The sequence below is a fragment of the Cibotium barometz genome, chromosome 26, assembly GCF_041138505.1.
Source record: "Cibotium barometz isolate CiBa-2024 chromosome 26, ASM4113850v1, whole genome shotgun sequence".
NCBI lineage: Eukaryota > Viridiplantae > Streptophyta > Polypodiopsida > Cyatheales > Cibotiaceae > Cibotium > Cibotium barometz.
The window spans coordinates 1,415,919-1,433,529 of record NC_141071.1 but is presented as its reverse complement, the minus strand read 5'-3'; the positions used below and the strand labels follow the sequence as shown (position 1 = coordinate 1,433,529).

General features: G+C 40.7%; 1 protein-coding gene across 1 annotated transcript; it reads right to left on the bottom strand.

Moving 5' to 3' along the window:
* Positions 1-10,394: 10,394 nt before the first annotated feature.
* LOC147623558 (sugar transport protein MST6-like) lies at positions 10,395-13,012 on the bottom strand. The gene is made up of 4 exons (XM_086820110.1): positions 12,594-13,012; positions 12,175-12,494; positions 11,445-12,071; positions 10,395-10,988 (listed from the first exon to the last, which is right to left on the bottom strand). The coding sequence occupies exons 1-4, from the start codon at positions 12,730-12,732 to the stop codon at positions 10,512-10,514; spliced, it is 1,563 nt and encodes a 520-aa protein (XP_086676236.1). The 5' UTR covers positions 12,733-13,012; the 3' UTR covers positions 10,395-10,511.
* Between the last annotated feature and the right edge of the window lie 4,599 nt (positions 13,013-17,611).

The following is a 17,611-nucleotide window of genomic DNA, read 5'->3' as shown; positions in this document are numbered from 1 at the left end:
TATTCTCCTTAAAATTGAAATTATGCATAAATAGATGTGTAAAGAATCTTTATATCAAAAATAAGGATTCTCTTGTATTCTAAGAATAGATGTGATGAGATGTGATGCGAATCAAATAGATGAGAATGAATGGATGGATAGATGTGATGAGAATAGATGTGATGAGAATGAGAGGTAAATAGATGTGATGAGATGGGATGCGAATCAGATAGAGGGGAATGAATGGATGGATGGATGTGATGAGAATAGGAGTGACGAGAATGTGAGGTGAATAGAAGTGATGAGAAGTAATGTGAATCTGATAGATGGGAATGAATGAAGGATAGATGTGGATGTGTATGTGATAAGTATGGATGTGGATGTATATGGGAGAATATATGTGGATGTAAATGTGATAAATATGAACGAGAATTGAAGCGATGAGATGTGATGTAAATTGGATAGATATGAATAATATAGGATGTGAATGGATGATAGGGGATGTGAATGGATGTGAATGGATGTGATGTGATGTGAATCGGGATGTGAATGAATGATATAGGATGTGAATGAATGATAAGGGATGTGAATGGATGTGATGTGATGTGAATCGAGATGTGAATGAATGATATAGGATGTGAATGAATGATAAGGGATGTGAATGGATGTGATGTGATGTGAATCAGGATGTGAATGAATGATATAGGATGTGAATGAATGATAAGGGATGTGAATGGATGTGATGTGATGTGAATCGGATGTGAATGAATGATATAGGATGTGAATGAATGATAAGGGATGTGAATGGATGTGATGTGATATGAATCAGGATGTGAATGAATGATATAGGATGTGAATGAATGATAACGGATGTGAATGGATGTGATGTGATGTGAATCAGATGTGAATGAATGATATAGGATGTGAATAAATGATAAGGGATGTGAATGGATGTGATGTGATGTGAATCGGGATGTGAATGAACGATAAGGGACATGAAGAAATGTGCTAGCATGTGAATCAGGATGTGAATGAATGAGATGTGATGAGAAATAAATGTGATAAGATGCGATGTAAATTGGATAGATGTTAATGTATGTGAAGTGATGAGATATATGGGTAGATGCAAGTGGGTGAGATCTGATGAGATATATGGGTAGATGCAAGTGGGTGAGATCTGATGAGGATAAATGAGGAAATAAATGATGAGATAGAAAAAGATGTGATTAGATGAGAATGGGAATGCTTATGAAATGAGGTGGATTGATGTGTGGATAATGTGGATTGATGTGCATGGATGTTTGGATGATGTGGATTGGTGTGTGTATGATGAGTGAAGGATGTGGATTGATGTGGATGGATGTATGGATGAGGTGGATTGATGTGTGGATAATGTGGATTGATGTGCATGGATGTTTGAATGATGTGGATTGATGTGGATGGATGTATGAAAGATATGGATGGATGTGTGGATAATGTGGATTGATGTGGATTGGTGTGTGTGATGAGTGAAGGATGTGGATTGATGTGGATGGATGTATGGATGAGGTGGATTGATGTGTGGATAATGTGGATTGATGTGCATGGATGTTTGAATGATGTGGATTGACGTGTGGATTGATGTGGATGGATGTATGGATGATGTGGATTGATGTGTGGATGATGCGATTGGATGTGATTTGATGTAGGAATGATGTGATGTGATGTGCATGGATGTTTGAATGATGTGAATTGACGTGTGGATTGATGTGGATGGATGTATGGATGATGTGGATTGATGTGTGGATGATGTGATTTGATGTGGATTGATGTGTGGATGATGCGATTGGATGTGATTTGATGTAGGAATGATGTGATGTTATAGGGATCGATGATGAAAATAAAATTGTGGTAAGATGAAAAAAAGATGGGGTCTAATGTGAAAGGATGCGGAGTAATGAGAAAAGATGGAAATATTGTTGGAATTGTATTTGTTTGTGAAATCTGTTTTTAAATGATTGTTTATGTCAAGAATGCTGGGGAAGTATTTTGACCGTCTTGTGAATGAGGTCGTGGAGACCTATCTGTTAAAGTTACAACTGCTAAATGACGGAGAGTCATCGAAGGACGTCTCGCGTAGCAAGGTCGGCCGAGGTCTTGACCAACCTCGGTTTGATTAAATGGTGAGATTCTGGTACAGTGGATGAGGGACCAAGGAAGCGGCCTATGAGTGAAGTGCTAGGTGACCTGCAACAACGGATCCTAGAGGGTGCTGACAATACGGTGCTCGGGCTCTGGGTCGCCGCGAAGATACCCACGAGTACGTCAGGGAAGATATTGGAACAAGGAGTAAGAGTTGTTTTCTGAATTCGGGCATGGATCTGGTTGATTGACCTTGCTGGTCCTCAAACGGATGAGTCCAGGGCTCTTTTATATGGATCTGTTGGTTGATCTTGCTGATCTTCAACAGAGATTCCATCTAGACAATTTTTTATGTGATTATATTGTCGGGTACTATGAGCTAGAAACTATTGAAAGGGCCCCTAAGTGAACAGGTGGTGAGTGTTCGGGTTGCCAATGATGCCATAGGTACACCGATGAAGGAAGGAATTGGAAATTAGGATTCAACTAGGTAATTAGAGGACTATGATCAGTAACACTATGGTTTCATTAAATGATTGTTTTAAAGATTGTTGAATCTGTGAAAAAGGCAAATTCATATTGGGGGTGTGTAAGTGGTGTAACTAGTTTTATGTTTGCATGAATATCCGGCTAGGGAGCTTGGGAACTCTTTTTCTTGGTACCCGGGACAAAACCTAACCAAATTCCTAATTGGATCCCATCACTACAGTGGCTGGGCGGTTCGCTAACCCATGGGACTGACTGGATGGGGTTAGGCTAGACTGATGGATCCGTAAATCGAGACTCAATTTCTGTATAGTACGATAGATGAGGTAAATCCTGGATAAAATTTGTTCTATGGAAAAGAATCAACGGTTGTGCCTGAGGAAAAAAGCGTTGGTCTCTATGATCCAAGTACAATCTTTTCCTTGATCTGATTATGGGACTTACGGGTTCGGTTGAGATCAGTCCAGTTAGTTCAGGCTTTTGACTACATTAGAGAAAAGTTATCCTGGAGAAATCGCCCATGCTTTCTAGGCAAGGGAAGTTTTTCCGAGTTCGATATTGGAAGAACCGATGGATTAGTCTCTTGTCTGGATATCCGTGGGGCAAGGCCCCAAGTGTGGGACCCTGTTCCGTGCAAAAAGTGCTACTTTTGCTACTAGAACCTCCCCAAATTCGTTGCGCAGTGGGGTCATGGATCTTACAAGTTAAATTTATGTTTTTGTATAGATAAGTTTAAATGATGAAAGAGGAATTCCCACCATATTGGAATTCAAATATTTAAATGAGGAAAGTGTAATTCCTAGTGTAAAGGAATTAATGGTAATTTTTATTTAAATTTTAAGAGAAAATTTAGTTAAATTTATCTTTTTACTTAGATAAGTTTAAATGGTAAAAGAGGAATTCCTATGACATTTGGAATTCCATTATTGAGATGGGAAAAGAGAAATCCTTAGCATATTGGAATTAATGAGTATTTTAATTTAATTCAAAGATGAAGTTTAGATAAATTTATTTTATCTATGAGAAATATTTAAATGTTAAAAGAGGAATTCCTATGACATTTGGAATTCCATCATTTAGATGGGAAAAGAGAAATTCCTAGCATATTGTATTAATGGGTATTTTATTTTAGATGAAATTACTTTATGAGAAATATTTGATGATAAAAGAGGAATTCCCATGACATTGGAATTCAAATAATTAAATGCAAAAAGAGGAATTTCCATGGTAATTGAGATCCAAGAAATTAAATGGAAAGAAGAGGAATTTTTAGTATAATTCAACTTATGATTATTTATCAAAAGTGGAAATATGGGTAGAATTGATTTATGTAAATCCCATGAATTCTTTTATTCAAACCTCTACCTACGCTTGCGATGTTGCTGTCGTGGTGGTTGGACGGGAGTACTCCACGTCCCAGCTTGGGGGGCCAGACTCTCTTAGCAGTTTGCTTGGTGTGAGCCATGCTCTTGGACGTGAGAGAGAGAAATGAAAGATGAGAAATTAGAGTTACTTCCATACTTATAGATGAAAATTTATATATTTTCTAAATTAGCTTCTCAAGACATAAATTTGATACTTTTTAATTTCTAAAATAGTTTTCCTTATCAGATTGAGCTCTAATTTTATGTGTACATATAAGTATCATGGAACACCTCCTAGATAAAATATCAACCCCATTAGAGGTCTGTAGGGCCCTTGTCCGAAGGCTCGCGCGTATAGACCTGCTATTAAAAAAAGAAGGCCTCTACACGACGCGAGCCTTCGGACAAGGGCCCTACAGGCCTTTGATAGGGCTAATATTTTATCTAAGACATATAAACTATATGATATATGCACAGAATAAATTTCAACCCATTCTAATCACTGCACACCATGCATTAATTTTTTCTAGGAAAAAAATATTATCGTATAAAATAGCACTTGCACATGCACATGGACTTGCTTGCACATGTACATGCATGCTCATGATGTAAGCCACATGATCTATGCACACCATGTATTAGTTTTTCTCAGAAAATTTATGAATATACACCTACATATGCATAAATAAAAAAGCACCTACACATGCACATACACTTGCAAATTTTTTTCCTCGAAAATATAAGAATATACATTAACATTAGAAATGAAGAAAACTTAAATTATTCAAATCAATGGGCAAGTCCAATACACAACATTGGAAACAAGGAAACTTAAAATATCCAAATCCGGTACATCGCATAAAGTACAACTAGTTGAGTAGAATTGAAGGAAAACGTGAAAACACAAAACGATACACGAGCATTTACACAGCTCTTCAAACCATGTCATGGTTAATGTTGAATGCATCACTATTGTTATGAATCCTATGAACAAGAGTGAGATCCGAGGGCTTGAGTGTGATGCGCTGGGCATGGATGGCTAGCTGACCATCATGCATGAGATCCACCAAGTAGCTTTCAGTCGCCTCCTAAAGAGCAAGCAATGATTGAGCTAACCATCATGCATGAGATCCACCAAGTAGCTTTCAGCCGCCTCCTAAAGAGCAAGCAACGCTTGAGCTAACCATCGCTCCACATTACATGCTTGATCTCTTGAAAAGTACTTGTAGTGATTTCCCCTTTGTAGATCTTGTAGTATTTCTCACACCAACCTTGAGAAAGGCGCCTTGGGTATAATCAACTTAGGACTCTTCTGGAACCTCCTAATTTGACAAAGAACGGTGGTGCCTGGTCTCCATCTTCTCTTCTTATGCGTAGGTGGATGAGCATTTCTAGCTGGAGCAGCGGAAGCAACTTTCCTAGCTGGAGCAGTGGGAGGAGCTTGACCTTCATCATTGTCGGTGCCAATATGTTCACTAGATCCGGATGAATGAACCGGTGTCTTGGAAGGCATCTTGTTTGCTCTTTGCTTAGTACGCGCCATACTCACAAGCTAGAAGGAATGGAGAGAAATGGAGGAATGGAAAGAAATGAAAGAAGTGCCTTTATTTATAAATGGAACTTACTATAAAGTTATTGACACTTACTTTTAAAAAATATTAACACTATCAAAAAGTTATCCATGTTGACTTTATTAAACACATATTTTGAAAAATTTATCCATGTTGACTTTAGCAAATACCTATTTCTTTAAAACATTGGATTTCTCCAATACTCTCATAAACATAAATGTTATTTCATAATTACAATTCTATCGATATTTCCATTTGCTACCAACTCTCTCTTGGGTTGTCAACCATTCTCTATGATGTTATTTGGCCATGCTATTTTCATATCTTGCTATCCTCACTTCATATATTGGCCTGTGAACAGCTTTTGTATCATTGGATTTGGACTTTATTAATTTGTCCTCATATCTTATCTCTATTCTTCTATACCACCATTGGAGTAACTGCCTCATAGGATTGGAATCATTGATTCCACCTCCATGTGCCGTTGCTTTTCCGAATCCGCATCGATCTTGCCAATGAGATCGCTCCATGCCTTGTGTGGACCATATCGCCAAACTTCCTTGTTCATATGGACCATGAGCCTCAAGTATGTGTTGCATTCAAAAACATCTTACTATGCAATGCAAGGTGCAAAAGTGGACCCTTGTTAAGGGTATTTCTAGAATAGGATCCCACTTAGGATCTAATGGCACAACATTCCATTCCTCTTTGAACACATTGGTCATGAGTTGAAGCACCACGTTATCCTGTCCTTGCAATCCATTGTTTCTTCCTATCCTTACCTTTCTTTTTGGATTGCATGCAATATAAGCTTAGCTGATGCTAAATTTGAAACACCAAACATACATTTCAATGTTTTCAAATCGCCAGCAAGATACCATTCTACCTTGTATTCACCAAATCTTCGACATACAAAACTTCACCATTGTTTTGTCATTGTACAATATCTGGTATCTCTGTTAAGTTTAAAAAAAATTTAAGTACTTCATGGTCCTCCTTTGGTACCTCAAATGCAACAAGCCACCAAATTTCATTCTCCGATTGCACACTGAAATATTTTGGATGTTTTAAATTGATGCTAGGATCCAACGCCCTATTCATTAGTGTCAAGCTAACACGTTCAAGCTTTTGGCCCTTAACGACTTCACTCTCATCAAGCTTCAAAAAGAATTGGAGCTTACCTCTGCACTCTTTGACAGACATGTTGTAGAACTTTACCATTGTTGCTTGTAGCTTGCATACATTCAATACAAAGCTATTGTCTACATGCAATTTGAAGGACACTTCCTTTGACCCAGACTTAAGCATTTGTGTATGTTCCAAATGCATTGGCTCACCAATTGTGTCTAAGAATTTTACATTAAGATCTTTTTGTGCATGCTTTACATGGAACGGTTTAGGGAAGGGCACCACCCATCTCTTGTTAAGAACAGCCTTAATCCCTGCATCCAATTGCTTATAAATCATAGCATAGGATTCGGAGCTAATCCCTACCTTGTCACATATGCCTCGAGCATCTGTAGAGCTGTGAAGGTATTGCTCACCTCCTTCAAGGGTACTCTTACATCATCACCAATGGTTTTGAATTTGGGGTTTTCCAATGCACACTTCACCATACCTTTGCTTAAGATCTTTGCAATTGCATCATCAACCTCTTCACTTGGGTTGGAAAACATATTCTTTATGTTTGCACATTGTGCATAGACCCGCTGATTATATTTCCCACTCCCTCTGGTCAACTCATGAAGTGGTTTGAGCAACCTCACATGCTCACGTGCTTGTTTGGTTTTCATTAAGGGTCCAACAACAACAATCTTTGCAAGCATTGTTGCCATCTTTTTGTTGTCCTTCTCCAAACCCTGCATTTTGCAATGTAGTTCTGCATTGTCTACCTCGACAACATGTACCGCATTTTCCATAACATGCATCGCATCTTGTAGACTCTGATACTCTCTCTCCTTTTCACTTAGTGATTTTGTGAGCTCCTTGATCCTTGCATCCATGCCTATCATGGTGCGCTGAACAGATGTGTAAACACTATGAGCTTGCATTGCTAGCCTCCTAGTGTATCCCAATAACCCTGCATTACCTTTACACACATAATGAAAAATGTAAGCCCACTAAATTATCAAGGTCTTTGGGTAATTGGATCGGGTGGATAAATACACTATGAGCTTGCATTGCTAGCCTCCTAGTGTATCCCAATAACCCTGCATTACCTTCACACACATACTTAATGAAAAATGTAAGCCCACTAAATTATCAAGGTCTTTGGGTAATTGGATCAGGTGGACAAATACACCCCTCAACCCAAAGATCGACATGTTTTTTTCAGCATTTCTGTCTTCTTGCATTATCTTTGGTTGCTTTTTACTTGTTGCCATTCTCTTGTGTCTAGCAGTGTATACTCGGCCTCCAATTGAAAGTGAATGTCTCTCTTCTTGTTTCGACCTACATCCTAAAATTAGCATTTGGACAAAACACAGCTATTAACCAAAAATTAGCTCTGAACAAAATACAACTATTAACAAAAAAGTAGCTTTTATACATTTATACAAATCAAAAATTTAACCAAAAATAACATCATTGAACACAACTTTAACCAGATATAACTTCAATATAATATAGAACTAAATCATAACTTGTAATCAAAATAACACACTTGTTTCACCCAAATAACACAGAAATAACATCATAAATGAGAAATAACATTATTGAACATAACATATAGATTTCAATATATCCTAAAACTAAATCATAACTATTAATCAATAATTATATTTTACACACTTGTTTCACTCAAAAAATCACTAATAAACAATCTAAATAACACAGAAATAGCATCCTTAAGCTCAACTATTATCTTCTATTTTACACATGACTAAATCACATTTAGAACAATAAGATGGTCAAAATAGAAAAGAAAACAAAATAACTCAGACAATATTAAACCATAGCAAAACAACATAACAGATAACAAGATGGACATACCTCCATTGCTCTCTTGTTCTTTGATTCTTTTACTCTCTTGTTTCCAAAACTAAATCAATACTATTAATCAACAATTATATTTCACACACTTGTTACACTCAGAAAATCAGTAATGAACAATCCAAATAGCACAGAAATAACATCATTAAACTCAACTATTATCTTCTATTTCACACATGACTAAATCACATTTAGAACAATAAGATGGTCAAAATAGAAAAGAAAACATAATAACTCAGACAAAATTAAGCCATAACAAAACAACATAACAGATAACAAGATGGACATATGTCCATTGCTCTCTTGTTCTTTGATTCTTTTGCAGAGATTAATAAATAGAAAGATGATTGAAGGGGAAGATTGTGGTTCCAACTAAATGGCACCAAATAATTAACATATCCTTCAATTTCTCTATTATTACAGAAGAGAAGAAACCCCATGATTGAGAAGATCTAAACTCATTACTATGGTTTAGGAGGGAAAGAATGCTTTTAAGCATAGCTACTAAAGAAAACAAAACACATATTTGAATTTTCTCAGTACAAAGGAGGAAAAGTGAAAAACCTAATGCAATATCTCATCAAAAGCAAACTAAAATGGCCCTAAATTGAAAACCCTACTTTTCTTATTTTAAAAAAATCTAGAGAAGTCTCTAGATGAAGAAAAAATTCATAAACCCTGTATACTTAATGAAAAATGATGAAAATTAACAGTCACACTCTTAGAGCATAGAGGTAGGCGTGGGTAAAAAGAAATTCGAAAATGCAATGTCTACATCAAGTTATTCCGTTTTTTATTTTCTCTAATTTTGAAATATGTAAATGCAATCTATTTGAAAGGATTTAGAAGCTAAAAAGTCATGTGGGTAGTTAAGAGTATCACATCTTAGATGCTTCATGTTTTTAGATCAAATAGAATATTATTATTTTAGGTTTGAGAATTTTGAGGAGGACAGGTGGTCCTAACTTTGGAGATGGGACAATACTACAATAAAATAATAGGTGAATCTCTTTTAAAAACAATATAAAGAGATCTCCTTGATTCTACAAGAGCTAATATTATAACATTATTTTAGAATCTTTTTCTAGAGAGAGAAAAGTGAGATAAACCCCTTAAGGGGCAAAATGGAGAGTCCATATTTCTCTTAATGAGAGTCAAGGGACCCAATGTAATTTGTAAGAGAAAGCTACATCCCCTTACTTATTCATATGAAAAATGCATCCTTATTTGTTTAAACTAAAAGGCCATTGAAATTTATTCTCATTAATAAGAATACTTTCATTGTTTCGCTGAATAAGTGCTTGGGATATAGGAAACCTATTGTAAAAATTTGAATGATTGAACACCTATTGGGCACATGGAAATGCGCATGCATTTGCTATCAATCTTGATAAAATTACAAAAAAATATTGAATCTTGAATCTTTTACATGATGATTATCCTACTTGAAGTGTTTAGAGGATTATGCTTTCAAGTTCTTGTTTTACAAGATTTACGTGTAACTTGTTCTTGGGCCATCAAGGAGATCTTATTAGCATAGTACGAACAAGAGGACCTAAGACCTAGAACTCAACTAGCTTCAAAGGATTATATTCACATGTACATCTTTAGCGTGTTTACTCTCTCTCTCTCTCTCTCTCTCTCTCTCTCTCTCTCTCTCATGATTAATACCTTCATGACACTACTATTTGAATCACATTAGAGTGCTCCATCACATGTCACATCAAAACAAACTACATATAAAGACCAGTACAATGAGATGATGAACAATAGAGATTTCCTTGACTCAGTCCCATCAATTTGTCACCCTCCAACGATCCTTATAATTTGTATAGCCTTGTTGTGTATGCCACATGATAAGAACAATCGTGTAAAACATGCATTTGGTGGCGAAAAAATTTAATGTAATCAAAAGTGGACAATTATACATGAAAGGGGGAAACTATGAATAATAATGGGCCTAGGAGGGGGGGTAGGGGGGTATAAGTATATGTGCTTTCTAATGAAAGGTGGTGCCATTGTTGGCAAGCTCGAGGTCTTGCTTGCTGTAGGGCTTGTCGTCCGCGGGTATGAAACGGCCCCAGAAGGGGTGGGCCCTCCACACACGGTCCATCTCCTCAATGGGCACGTTCTTGGTTTCCGGGAGGAAGAAGTAGATGAAGAGGGACATGATCACCACCCAGCCCGCAAAGAAGAGGAAGATGCCGAACTTGAAGCGGCACAGCATGGCCAAAAACACCTGCGCAATCACAAATGTGAAGAGGAGGTTGACGGACACGTTGCTGGCCTGCCCGGCGGACCTAATCTCCAATGGGAAGATCTCGCTGGGCACCAGCCAGCCCAACGGCCCCCATGACCAAGCGAACGCGGACACGTAGATGCAGATGATCACCACCACCACCACGGCCGACACCTTGTCGATGCTGCCTGTGCCGTGGAGACCGAATTTCACACCTAGGATGGTGCCGATAAGTACCTGCATCAAAATCACGACCACACTTGTTAGAGCCAAATATGTAGCTCGTCCCCCAAAAGAAAAAAGAAAAAAAAAAGCATCATGCATCAAAAAGCATCTCCACCTCTACCAATGGGCAACGGCTTTCACTACATTGTCAAACACACATGACGTTTGCCTACATACATACTCTCCAATGTACATAGCCAGACACCGTGGATGGTAGCCAACTACTACTCGTGGACACATGGTAACATGTCTGGAGACTGGGTGTTGTGAAGTCTCCTTATATTAATTACTACACACTTTTATTCGTCGGATTTGAGTATAATCGTGCAATTGTGACAACTGAAAGTGAAAGTATACTCGTGACAACTGAAAGTGAAAGTGAAGGGTTTGGTTAGGTGAACGGTTGTAGCTTGTGTTCCCAGAGTTTTTATTTTATTTTATTTTTTTAATTAAATAAAGATGCTTCACCTGAGAGATGAACATTTGAACGCCCGCTTCCAAGAAGAGCTTGCGGCGCCCGAACTTGTCCACGGCGGCAATCGACACGAACGTGGCCACCACATTGACGCCGCCCGTGATGACAGCAGAATAGAGCGACGCGTCGTCGGAGAAGCCGAGGGTCTTAAAGAGCACGGGCGCGTAGAACATGATGGCGTTGATGCCCGTGAGCTGCTGGAAGAAGGGGATCATGATGGCCATCACCAGGTGAGGGCGGTAGCGGCGCTGCAATATGTTGCGCCAGGGGTGTTGGACCATCTTGGCGGTTTCGCTCGCGTGTACGATATCGTCATACTCCAGCTGCACATCCTTCACGCCACGTATTTTCTGCAGCATGGCCCGCCCCTTCTCCTGCTGCCCCCTCTCTATCATGCTGTTGGGCGTGTCCGGCAGCAGGGCCGACCCCAGCGTCATGATGGCCGCCGGCACGGCTGCCAGCCCTAGAGACAGGCGCCACCCCCACGGCGTCACTTTGCCCGTCCCGTAATTGATCAGATTTGCACATAGGATTCCAATGGTTATCGCTAGTTGGAACATTATGTTAAGCGCGCCTCTGTACTTCGCCGGCGCCATCTCCGACAGGTAGACGGGCACAGACTGCAACGGCAGGAAATTGAAATCAAATTTTCCAGATTTGAGAGCGAAAATCAGTGTTCAAGTGAAGTGGGCTAAATCTTATTAGCAAAGCTTAGTAGCTTACCTGGTTAGCGAAGCCTACGCCCACACCCAGCAGTATCCTGCCCACAATCAGCATGGCCACATTAATTGCCCCACCGTTGAGGCCGGCGCCCACCAAAAAGCTGATGCCGCCTGCCAGCATGGACGGCTTCCGCCCGCACCGCCTGGTGACGGCAGACGCTACGAAGGAGGCTAAGAGGCCCGCTACGTAGAGTGAGGAGGTGAAAGTGGTCAGAATTTGGCTGTCGAACTTGCAGTACTGGTTCACGTCCGGTCTCTGCTTTTTCCGCCACACGTCCGGGAAGAATTTCTCCAGAAAGTCGTTCATGGAAGTCACACCGCCTTGGGCATTAAACAGAAAACGCAAACACTACTGATCAGATGCCCATCTGAAGCTGCGGGAGATGAAGCAGTAACATGAGATAATGCTAAAGTACCCACCTGAGATTCCAATGTCGTAGCCGAAGATAAGACCGCCGCTTGCCGCCATGATGCAGGTGACAATCACAAACAGAGTCGCGCGGCCGGCATACTCACGCACGCCCGCCGGCGCGCTACTCACGAAACCCCCACCCGCCATGGCTGCAAAACCTCGACGCTCAGTTGGCCAGGCGCTGTAATGCAGAGGCTTTATATCCGTGTGGATTTGCAGACTCTGTGTGTGTAGATTTGGACTTGCAGGTATACGCGTGCGGCGTAACCCAAGGCCCGTCACACGTTATGAGGAGAGAGAGCGTGGGCTAGGACTCTTACTTGAAGGGGAGAGGGTCAGGGGCACCTGCGGACAAGAGTGTTAATGACAGATACACAGAGAGAGAGAGAGAGAGAGAGAGAGAGAGAGAGAGAGGATGGTCGTCAACGAGGATGTTTGCACAAGAAGACGAAGCTAAATAGCCCCTTTTATGGACCACGGTAAGCAACGGCTCGCTTTACCCCCCTTGCGTTCGGGTCGTCGGGCTTTTCCGACTTCTCCACGTCAGCCACGACCTTGACTTCTCCATTAATACTTTTAGATTAGCTGGCGCCATGTCACACCTGTTAACCTTATCCTCTCTTTTGACTAACGCGATGTTGCGTAGAATTGTGCTCAATTGGATTCACACTTTCACAACACCCCACAAATGATTTAGAGGGGCGGCTACTCGAAGAGCACGTTCAGGAAGGTGCACACTCCACAAAAAGCTCCATGGAGCTTTATTGAGCCTCCCTGCAAAGGAGGAGACAAAAATGCAGCCTTGAGGTAATTATTATTATTTTCAAATAAAAAACTTTATTTAAAGCATTATTAAGTTAAATGCGATTCAGCTCTCGGTATTCATAAGTCATCTCTATTAGATATATGGTAGTACTACACTGTGAGGACGTACTTATGCAATAGGCACTTTTGTCCCACTAGTTTTTCCCCATGGCCATCCAAGTGTGAACGACCACCTTAGGGTTAGCTACTATATAAGCAACCTCATTCACACTTTAGGGTTGCTTGCTCATTTATACTTTCTCTTTCTACGTGTAGAGAGCTCCTCCTCTCTCCTTTGAGCTTGTCAATCTTTCTCACCCTCTACATGTTACAGGACAAAGATACATGGAGATTTGAATATTCCACAAATTAAATAATAAAGGAAATAAACCGTAGATACCATAGCATAACTCAATGTTAAGGAAAGCCTACCCTAACCGTGTCATGGAAGTTGCCTATCCGCCGAGCTCGAGCATGGCTCAAGAGCTCCACCATAGCCGCTCGTCATCATCACCACCATCCTCTCGCACTCGTTTTGTCACACCGAGGTGATGCAAGCTCTCTCGCGAAGATCGTGTGGATCTCCACGGAAGAGGATCACGTTGGTTAACCTAATCACGAGAGAGAGAGAGAGAGAGAGAGAGAGAGAGAGAGAGAGAGAGCAAGAGGGAAACAAGAGGGAACAAGTGATTAGCACTCCCACACCCTAACCCTAAGCACACCACACATGCTAGATTAGAGTTGCAAGAGAGAGAGAGAGAGAGAGAGAGAACACTCCACTTCTATTGCACAAATGGGAGAATGAGTTACAAACAAGAGAAATTTTTAGAGACGGTTTTCCCAGAGAGACCTATGTTTCCCATGGCAAAAGATTGTGGCTAGCTGTGGGAGACAGCAAGGCATGCTTTCTTTGCATGTTTCTAACAAGGAAAAATCTATCTAGACCCTAAGAGTGGTTGTTTGAGGTTGTCGATCTACACTTACAATCAGGGTGTTAAGCGAGGCAATGGCTTTGTAGGGTTCATGAAGCCGCTCAGCATCAAAGGCCTGGTGACAAGCATTGCAAACAAAGAGATCATCGCTCCTGGCGGTGGTCACAGAATCTTCGTGTAAGAGGAGATTTGGTCATGGGATGTGAGTGCCATGTATATAAGTTGACCTTAAGTGTTTGAGATGCTTTGCGGAGGTAGACATTATGCAGGTCCCAGTCATGGAGCAGTCGGGTTAGTCTCATGAAGGGTCAACCCAAGATGGCATCAAAGGAGGCGTTACGAAAGTTCATGACCTCAAATGTGGGGTGGAATGTCATGCCACATACTTTTACCTTGAGGTCATACACTAGGCCTAAGGGTTTTGCAGAGTTTCTGTCCACAAGCTTGATCATTAATGTGGTGGGATCAACGTGTGGTTGGCCCCAAGTTTCCCAGCATGTTTGTGTGAGGATGCTTACTCCAGCACCTCCATCTAAGATGCCTTTAACCACATGTCCGTTATAGGAAATGGGTAAAGCTCCATTTGTGTCATCACCTTCAAAGTATTGTCCCAGCGCATTGACTCGAATTGTTGGTACGCCTTTGGGTTGTGGGTGGTGGTGATGGAGTAAGTTTGGATGATGGGGCTCAAATTCATCCGAGGAGTCTAGAGCTTCCTCGTCCACATAAGTCTGTAGTTTATGCTCCATCCAATCCCGTAGATGATTCCATAAATTTGGACTACCTTTTAACAAGGTTCCAATGGGCATTTGGACTACCTTTTAACAAGGTTCCAATGGGCATTTGGATTTGGGAGGAAAGGAATTGTTGGTACGCCTCATTAGGAACTCAATGGAGTCTTCTTGGGCCCTTTAATTTGGACGTTTAGTGAAATGCTTAAAATGCTAATCCATCTTTGACCAAGCCTAGAGGCCTAGTCCTAAAAGCATATATTTGATTTTTCACAAAAACAAAAAAAAAGGAGATATTCTTAGATCTGGCCACCTAGGTGACTTTAAAGCTTTGTAATGGGCTGTCAGTCAGTTATCATAGCCTGCAGCAACCTTTTCGAACTCCAAACATTCCAAAAATTCGTCACTTTCTTCCCCCCTTTTTTGTGTGTACACCAGATCTCTTTCTCTCTCTAAATCTTCTCTCTAAAACGCCCTGCACTCCTTCTCCATGGAAAAAAGCGTCTTTCTCTACTCCAAAAGCCATAGCTAGCAGATCTGTACTCCTAAATGAGCCTTCTCTCTCCAAACCCACAGTAGTAGCCATGGCTTGCACACGGAAGAAGCTTACCATGAGCATTCTCTCTACAATACTTGGTCCTCTCTCCATAGCTAGCAGGTCTGTACTCCTAAATGAGCCTTCTCTCTCCAAACCCACAGTAGTAGCCACGGCTTGCAAGGAAGAAGCTTACCAGGAGCATTCTCTCTACAATACTTGGTTCTCTCTCCAAACCCACAGTAGTAGCCATGACTTGCACAGAAGAACCTTTTCATGATGTATTCTCTCTCTATATTGCTTAGCAGCCATAGCTTGCACTAAAGAAGCTTCCCATGATGCATTGTCTCCTTTGCATTTTCGTCTCACCATGATGCTTGATATATGTGACTCGGCAGGTATTAGCCAGAAAGGTTACAGAGCAATGTACAGGTCAATCACTTTAGGGTTGCGAGCAAAGGGAGTTATGCAATCCTTGCTTCCAACACTTTATAGCTTACAGATGGCAAAGAAGTGTGCTAATGGTGATATTGCATCCATGTTCGAGGGTGGGTACAAGTGGGTGGAGGATATTATGCCAATGCCAACAATCAAACCCTTTGAATACAATGCATATAACAATGTCTACATTGACATGGAAGTGCTACAAAAAGCAATGATTCAGTACTATGGCCTCACACTTGAAGAGACAGGTGGAAATGCCGTGTTTGTCTTGTAGCTGGATGAATGTCAAGTGGTTAAAGGTCAAAGATTGGAGCGTGTTAGTTTAACCTTGATGAGCCGAGCACTTAGAGGAAAGCCTTTAGAGACCCAAGAGTTGGATGCAACTGAAGACAGCAACAATAGGGGTCAAGGGCATAAGCAAGACTACTACGGCATTCAATCAGAGAAGAACATCTGGTGGCAAGCAGCATGGGTCCTCCAAAAAGAGAACCATGATACCTTGAGGTGGCATTTTGAACGGTCTGGCATTCAACATGTCGTCTCTTGTCAGGTCAATGGTCAAAAGCTTGATGTTCCCGGAATAGGCTGCTTTAACGTTAAATGGCACTTGGGTGGCGATCTAAAAACCTTAAAGTGTATGTTGGGTTGTAAAACAGGTGCGAATACTATATTCTCATGTGTTTACTGTTGTCATTCCAAGACAGCAGTAGACTCAAGAGTAAAAGGGAAACAACCTAGCAAAGGCAAAAGTCAAAAACAGGTGGGTGCAAAAAAAGCAATCGTTTTTTATGCTGAACAGAGGAAAGGATCAAAGGTATGGCATAATGGCATATTAAGTTGTGACCAGAGCAAGCCACCTAGTCGTGACCAAGAGGACAATGCTTGGAACCCAATCTTGGACATTCCACTATGTCAAGTGCATGTGTGCACATTACATGCAAGACTAAGGATTTTGGATAAGCTATTGATACTCCACATAAACTATGTCTGGAACATGGAGCCCGAAGATCGACGAGAAGAGTCAATACGTGCACTAGAGGGTGTACTTTCCTCTATGGGATTACATGCTGGAGCAGTGATCTTGACAAAGGACAGAAAATCAAACCCTACACAAGACAACCCTAATAAAATTTGCATGGGTGGATCAAAGGCAAGACACTTGCTATCAAACCACTTGGGTTCTCATAGCCACACTGACTTTGAAATTTGGAAGAAGATATGTGATGTCACAACATATCGAGGAAATGATGCCAGGCTTGGCCTAAAACGTGCACATGTATGGGAGGTGTGTAATAAAATGGTCGATCTTCTAGAGCGACCTCACCTGGATGACCATGGTATTGAGGCACTTAAACAAGCCACTTGTAGATTTACAGAAGAAATGGTCGAGGCATGGGGAGAAACACACATTACTCACTACATGGTAATGTTGTATTTCTTGTGTCCTTGTAGTATGTTCTTCATACTGTTTGTTGACTTTTTGTAATTTTCTATGCAGCATATATTGTATGCACATGGGCCATACTTTCTCGATAGATATGGCTCTTTAGCACTTTGGAGCAATCAAGGCATGGAGAAAT

Excerpts from the sequence above, each read along its gene's own strand:
- LOC147623558 (XM_086820110.1), bottom strand. The coding sequence starts at position 12,732 with ATGGCGGGTGGGGGTTTCGTGAGTAGCGCGCCGGCGGGCGTGCGTGAG. Across the intron at positions 12,072-12,174 it reads GCGTAGGCTTCGCTAACCAG|TCTGTGCCCGTCTACCTGTC; the intron begins GTAAGCTACTAA and ends CTGCCGTTGCAG. Across the intron at positions 10,989-11,444 it reads TTCAAATGTTCATCTCTCAG|GTACTTATCGGCACCATCCT; the intron begins GTGAAGCATCTT and ends ATTTTGATGCAG.